At 34.9% G+C, this 7199-nt stretch overlaps 1 protein-coding gene across 2 annotated transcripts; it reads right to left on the bottom strand.

Annotated features, from left to right (window-relative positions):
* Window positions 1–2546: 2546 nt before the first annotated feature.
* On the bottom strand, window positions 2547–6363 carry LOC104222071 (xylan O-acetyltransferase 1-like). 2 transcript variants are annotated; one of them, XM_070147326.1, is made up of 6 exons: window positions 5804–6363; window positions 4792–4963; window positions 4080–4127; window positions 3774–3973; window positions 3523–3681; window positions 2547–3283 (listed from the first exon to the last, which is right to left on the bottom strand). In XM_070147326.1, exons 1-6 carry the CDS (start codon window positions 6277–6279, stop codon window positions 2932–2934), a joined length of 1407 nt encoding a protein of 468 aa, XP_070003427.1. In that variant the 5' UTR covers window positions 6280–6363; the 3' UTR covers window positions 2547–2931. The 2 variants fall into 2 exon arrangements, with proteins under 2 accessions (XP_070003427.1, XP_009771554.1); XM_009773252.2 differs by lacking the exon at window positions 4080–4127 and having other exon boundaries at window positions 2549–3283.
* Window positions 6364–7199: the final 836 nt, after the last annotated feature.

Raw genomic sequence — 7199 nt, 5'->3', positions numbered from 1 at the left:
CTGAATCTGAGGAAAATGAAAGAAAAGTATTAAGAAAATATTCATGTAACTTTAAAAAAGAAGAGTTAGAGATATAGAGAATTTGCATTTCAATTATGAGATTCCTCGTCAAATATCAAGCTTTTTTTACGCTCTAACAAACAGAAGTTATTTACATGATTAATCGACTATGTCACGAAAAAATATTTAAGGATTTAAAGAAATTCATTTTTCTTAAAAAATAAATTAAAGGGCCGGCCCGCCCTAGCCCGTGGCCCTCTTAGGGCTGGGTTGGGCTGGCCATTTTAAGACCCGTTCATGTGACGGGCCGGGCCGTCCTAACCTACCAAATTTAAAAGCCTGCGAGGCTTGGATTGGGCTGAGCTGGATTGGCCCGTTTTGACAGCTCTAATAAAAACTAATCAAAACATCACTTATTCCAAAAATAATCGAAGTACAATTTATTTGTTTTTAGACAACAAACCGGAAATTCATGTAACTGTTAAACACCATAAAACGATGTGGACTTCACGTTTTGACTCAAATAGTCGGGCTTTTCCTATCTGGCATACATAAATTTTATACTAATTATACATAGTTATACACATGAATTTTTACATATATTACATATTCATCGACTATTTTTATTTTTTAGTTTAAACAGTTGGGTTGGGTGAGCAGATATTTGAGTTAATTTAGAGGCAAGTGCACAGATAGCCATTCTCAGGGATGCTATTTAGAGATTACCCTGTACTTATTTGATTCTGAAATTTTAAACTAAAAATCTTAACTTTAGGATAACTCAGGATATTCTTATCTGAAATATTGAACTGAAAAACTAAAATTCATGACACACTGTCTAATTCCTAAATAGCATCCTTTAGAGTGGCTACCTTGTGTCATTTCTACGTTAAAGTATTTGAGTGAAATTCAAAAATAGCCAAATTTACAAGTGGTCATTCAAAAATAGCCACAGTTTTAAAAGTAATTAAAATTTAGTCACTTTTCATGTAAAGATAAATCTGAACGAAAACACTATTCAAAATCCGAAAAAATACTCCAGCATTATATACTGGAGTTTCAGTATAATATACCGGTCCAACATAATATACTGGAGTTTGGAGCATCGGTGCTCCAGTCTCCAGTATATTATACTGGAACCAGCAAAGTATACCGGTCCAGCATAATATGCTGGAAGTTCAAACACAGGTGCATCGAACTCCAATATATTATGCTGGAATGGTCTCTGTTGCAGCAAAATAGTGGCTATTTCTCAATGACTTGGCAAACGCTGGCTATTTTTGAATGATCAGTCCGAAAACTGGTTAGACCGTGTTATTTTTTCCAGCAGCCCAACAAGGCAAACCCAATATCCCCTCCATGGGCTAATCAAAATCACAAATAATGGACCTCTTAAATTTTGAGCATAATTCGGTTAAAATAGCACGGGCTAACCAGTTTTCGGACTGGTCATTCAAAAATAGTCAGCGTTTGCAAAGTCATTGAAAAATAGCCACTATTTTTCTGAAACAGGAACCGGTCCAGGATAATATACTAGAGATCAGTTCACTTGTGTATGAACTTCCAGCATATTATGTTGGAATTCTAACACGCGGAAAGTTCCAGCATAATATACTGGAGATTGGAGCACATGTGTATGAACTTCCAGCATATTATACTGGACCGGTATATTATACTGTAACTCCAGTATATTACGCTGGAGTTCCAGTATACTTATGCTGGAACTCCATTATAATATGCTGGAGTTCCAGTATACTTATGCTAGAACTCTAATATATTATGCTGGAGTATTTTCCAGATTTTGAACTGTGTTTTCGTTCAGATTTATCTTTACACGAAAAGTGGCTAAATTTCGATTGAAACTATGGCTATTTTTGAATGACCACTTGTAAATCTGGCTATTTTTAAATTTCTCCCCATAATTCGTGTAGTCTTTCATCATTTAATAACTGGACATATTTTGTTTTTGTTTTTGACTCAAAGTTAAATACAGACAGTATAAGAATTAATACAGCTGTTATTGTAATCTAACCGGCTACATTAAAGGAAAAATTATGCGACACAACAAATATATACACTATGTTTACTTTCAGAAAATTACTATTCGTAGTTGTATTTAAAATTTAAAGCAAAATCCACCTGTAATACTGAAACAAGAGAGCAAACTGAAACAAAAGAGCGACAAGCTCTTGTAGTTCAGTTGGTTAGAGCACCCGAGTTTGATTAGCCACGAGAGTATTCTATTTTTCTGTATTTCTTTTTTTTTCACCTTTGTTGTATTCGTTGCACGAAAGAATATACTCGATACAAATTGTATCTTTTGTATACATTATACACCCTTTTATTTTGCGTTGGTTTGTGTGCGAAAATAATACCATTTTACATTAAATTACTGCTCTATTTTTCATATTACAATATCAAGTACTATGATGAGTTTTTGGTAGATAAATTTTGCTCGATAGTGGAAAAATTTGCATACTATGATAAGTAGCACAAAACTTGAGCTCCAGTTTTCTTCCCAGCTGAAGAATCATGTGGACATACAAATTTGCTTCTTGTATTATCGTTCAGTTCTCACTACTGCAATATCTTCTCTTACAAAATAAAAAATTAAAAAAGAATATAGACAAAGAAAAAATGGCATGATAGATACAATTTGCATCTATTATTTATTTCCTTTAGACAATTTCATTGTACAATTTGGTTGGTCCTAAGTTTTCCTCCAATTTGCAGACTCTCCACTAGTCTTATAAGCAGAATGTAATGGCTCAAAAGAGCACAAAAAATACTGATCAGCATATCAAAATCAAACTGAGGAATGACCACCAAAACTTATAGCCTAGTGGTATCTGCGGAAGTCTCTCACACTATAAGTGTGTGTTCGCATCACATTACTCCTTCCCCGTTCCACTTCCCCGCATCTGCAGAATATCAAGAACGGGACATTATACGCGTATATAGAAACTCATTCCAAGTGTCAGGCAATCCGGGGAGGCACCAATGTATACAATCAGCATAAATGGCTGGATCAGCTTGCTGCTCGGGGGTAAGCATTTTGCCCTGTCGAATGGTGTAGAGTGAAGTGTGCGCGTCTTTCCTATATTCTGATAGAGATGTGATATTCATGAAGTATACTGGAACGACTTTCATCGATTGAGTTACATTTGTTGCTATAGCAAATAGCTTCTTATCAGTCCCAACATTTAATGGCTTTGTCATGTTCAATACTGGTGTTGTCTCTTTCGCGCATTTTATCCCATTCGGATTGTTCCAGTCCATACTCCTGTTTCATACATTTCCATACAACCATTAGTTTGCTTGTAAAGTTCATAGATTTTACGTATATACACTGACAGTATAAGAAATTTTGACACGACCAGTGTATTCTAACTCACTGTAGCAAGTAACATGCCTTATTTTCCAGGTTACTGATCTCCCATTTTATGGACAGTTGCATATATATATATATATAAGCTAATAAGGGAGAGAAAAACTAGCACATAAGAACAAAGGGATCATTACTTGATATGCATAGGCGACATGCTCATGAAAAAGACTTGTGTACGATTAGGATCCACGTTGCTTTCGATCCATTGAGACCACGTTGTTAAAACCCTTCGATAAGCTATTGTCCTCTCAATCTCATCATACTCTGTCGATCCTTCATCAAACGATCCCCGTCTATACAAAAAATGAGTTAGAAACTTTTTGATAAATGTTGCAGATAAGAAAATGAAGTTGGTATTTTCTTTCTGCTAAAGATGTTTACTTACAGAACTTTCATTTTGCCACTACCCATCCACCAAACATAAGTATTGAAGATGAGATAATCCACGTTTTTCCAGTTATTGCCATGTTTTTCAATTGATTCAGGCATAATGAATCGGGTTGAAACGCTGTGTAGTGCTGGATCATCTGAATTTGACTCCACAAGATATGGAGCCCAGTAAAATTCTAATGTGGCATTATACTCCTGCAATATTTACCTCCAAAGTTAAAAAGGGCAGTCCGGTGCACTAAGCTATGTGCGAGGTCCGGAAAAGGGCCGGACCACAAGGATCTATTGTACGCAGTCTTACCCTGCATTTCTGTAAGAGGTTGTTTCCACGGCTCGAACCCGTGACCTCCTAAGTTAAATGGAAAAAATACATTAACATACTCTAAGCTAAACATTTTAGGGTGCTGACATTAGTTCAACTACTAAAGGAAACTTGCAACAGAGGTAAATAATTTCTTAATATTAGGTGAAAATAGTCTTGAACAATCAATCATAACCTGTTCTTACTTAAATTAAGGTTATCCAATTAAGTGAAGGTAAATCATTATTTTGACATGTAATGAAAAGTCAAAACTATTACCCCTTCTGATCAATTAGGAGTAATTTATAAAGTATCAATAGTCTCTTATCAAAACATAATTCATTTTGTTGCAGAAAGCATGTGAATATATCCCGAGGCGAAGCCAAATTTTGAAATTTATGGGTTCGAGATTATGGTCCTTTTAAGTATTGAGTTCTAAATTAATAATTTATTCATATTCACTAGATCTAGACAAATACATAATAGATAAAAGCTACTTGATTCGGCTTAACCCGTAGGCGAAGAGCTAGCTCCGCCCCTAAGTTATTTATCTCTCTTCAATTACTCCTTCCAATGGGCCTACTCGACACGAATCCATTAGGCTAGCCAGTGAGATTCGAATACCGGATGATTAAACGTCAAAAAATTATGCTTGTAACAGTTTATGTTATTACTCAAACAGAGGAAAAGAGAACTGTAGATATATATATACCTCAATGTTGAAAATATTCAAAGAGCCAATCTTTTTAAATTTTGTCCAGCTGAAAGGAACTCCTGACTGAAGCAAACAAATCATAGATTCCCATTGGTTCCTATTCAGTGAATCTCCTACAAACATTAATCTCTTATTCCTCAGCTTTTCAAGTAGCAATCTTGGTCTAAACCTGAAAATTTAATCATAAAAATACGGTATTCAGAAAAACCAAAAAACAGAGAAAACAGAGAAGAAGGCCATAAAAATGTAATCTTTTTGAAGGGGAGCCTTAAGGTCAAGTTGTCTCCATATGAACCTATAGGTCACGAGTCCACGCTGTGGAATCAGCCATTGATATTTGCATCAGGGTTGGGGTACGGCCCTTCCTCGGACCCTGCGTGAACGCGGGTTGCTTTGTGCACCAGGCTACCCATTTAATTTTTTTGAAAATTCAAGAATACAACAACAACAACAAACCCAGTGGAATCCACAAGTCAAGGTCTGGGGAGTATAGTGTATACGCAGACCTTACCCCTACCCTAGGGAGGTAGAGAGGATGTTTTGGAAAGACTCTCGATTCGAAAGGATGAAGAGAAAACAATCAAATATCAATAACAAAGGCCAGAAAAATGATACCAACATTACAGAGGCGAAGCCAGGATTTGAAGTTACTGGGTTCGGGATTCTAACTTTTTTATGTTACTGGGTTCTAAAGTAAGAATTTGTATATATTCAATGAATTTCTTAAGACAAATAAATAGTTTGGACTAAAGCTGTTGGGTTCGACTGAACCCTTTGTCGAAACTCTAGCTACGCCCCTGACCAACAATGTAAAAACCAAAAAAATAGATGGAAGAAAGCAATAGCCATAGCAACAAGCCGTAACCACGACAAGATATTAGAAAACCGAAGCGAAAAATAGTAAGAAAACAACCATAATACTAGCAATCCAAAAACAACGACAAGAGAATAACAGACTAGCCCTAAACAACCCGGTACGGTAGAATTCAAGAATGAGTTTTTAACTTACTTGGGTAAAGAACAATCTCTGGGTTGCCACCTCCAATTCTGATACAAAGAATCTTTTCTTCCATTTTTCATGCAAGTAACCTGTTGTGTCAAAAACTTGCATTCATATTCTTTATAAATTGGATGTGTAACATTATCATAAACCCATTTCCCTTTAAAAAGATCACATTTTTCAGGTGGCAATTCAATTTTCTCCTCTTCCATTTCAATCTTCATATCATCACTTGACTTCAAGATTGTGGAATTTTCTTGAACCCCATTTTCTTTATTTGAAGATTCTTGAACCCCATTTTCTTGAATTTTATTAGGTCTTGAAAATTGGAATTGAGCAATGGACTTAACATCCTCACTGTACATGAAAAGCCCAAAGATGAATAAAGAGAAAACTACTATACATATTGGCAGATTGTTGAATTTTCTGCCATTGTTGCAGCTAAATTGTTTCATATTGAATAAGTTGGAGGAAAAGAGTTGCATTTTCAATGAGTTGGAGTGAGTGCATGAGAATAAGTTGACAAAATAAAAATCTGCAGGTAAGAATAGGAATTATAGGGAAAGAAAAGAGTGAAAGAAATAATATGGAGTATTAATATTTTTTCTGTTATAATTTTTTTTTTTTAATGAGGTTTGGTGAAATGGGATTTTCTGCAAGAAATTGATTTGAGTATTGGTGATTGGATGCATGTCTTTCTCACCTTCTATCTGTTTAAAAGTACTTTGTTCTTCCACTTCTAGAAAAACTAACTTTTTTTTTTCCTCAAATAATAATTGCATTAGGTTTAATTTGTACACACTTTATTTTATTGGTACGCTGTATATGTTATCTTCCACCAATATAAGTACCGGTAGTAACTTAGATGAAAAAAGATTGCTAATAGTAACATTTTTGTTTATATTAGAATTTTAGCTCTGGTCTGTCGTGATTTTTACTCATTTTATGACCATTAAGCTACACTCGTTCTTGGTCAAATTAAAATATATTCTCTACAGTTTCACTCTTGAGTTGAATGATCGCCTGCGTTCAATTGTAACTTAACAGACAAGAAATTTTCTACTTTAAGATCGTTATAGTTACTATTGTCGTTCACTTGGTCTACAGTTGTCGGCTCCACTATCATCAGGTTACCAACTTCCTTAACTTTCCGACACTGAGCAGGCTTCGAGCCCTATATCATCTCATGATTTTGCGGAGGCTTATATTTTTGGTAAACATGAGTGCGCGAAAACTAACCAGTTAGACCTCTATATAACAACACTTTACTGTAACAATTTTTTTTAGGAATTATTTTTTATGTTATGTTATAATATATATTCTTTATAACAATATTTTATTATATCAATTAAAAAATATCGGAACAAATGAAACTGTTATAGAGAGTTCTGATCGTAGTCCAGTT

Source organism: Nicotiana sylvestris, chromosome 5 (genome assembly GCF_000393655.2).
Source record: "Nicotiana sylvestris chromosome 5, ASM39365v2, whole genome shotgun sequence".
Lineage (NCBI taxonomy): Eukaryota > Viridiplantae > Streptophyta > Magnoliopsida > Solanales > Solanaceae > Nicotiana > Nicotiana sylvestris.
The sequence above is the reverse complement of the archived record's forward strand: the minus strand, read 5'-3'. Positions and strand labels throughout refer to the sequence as shown.

Bases quoted from the DNA above. Each gene is read 5' to 3' on its own strand.
- LOC104222071 (XM_070147326.1), bottom strand. From the start codon at position 6,279: ATGCAACTCTTTTCCTCCAACTTATTCAATATGAAACAATTTAGCTGC. The intron at 4,964-5,803 runs GTAAGTTAAAAA...TTAAATTTTCAG, and splicing joins AGAGATTGTTCTTTACCCAA to GTTTAGACCAAGATTGCTAC. The intron at 3,682-3,773 runs GTAAGTAAACAT...TTTTTTGTATAG, and splicing joins AGTGGCAAAATGAAAGTTCT to ACGGGGATCGTTTGATGAAG.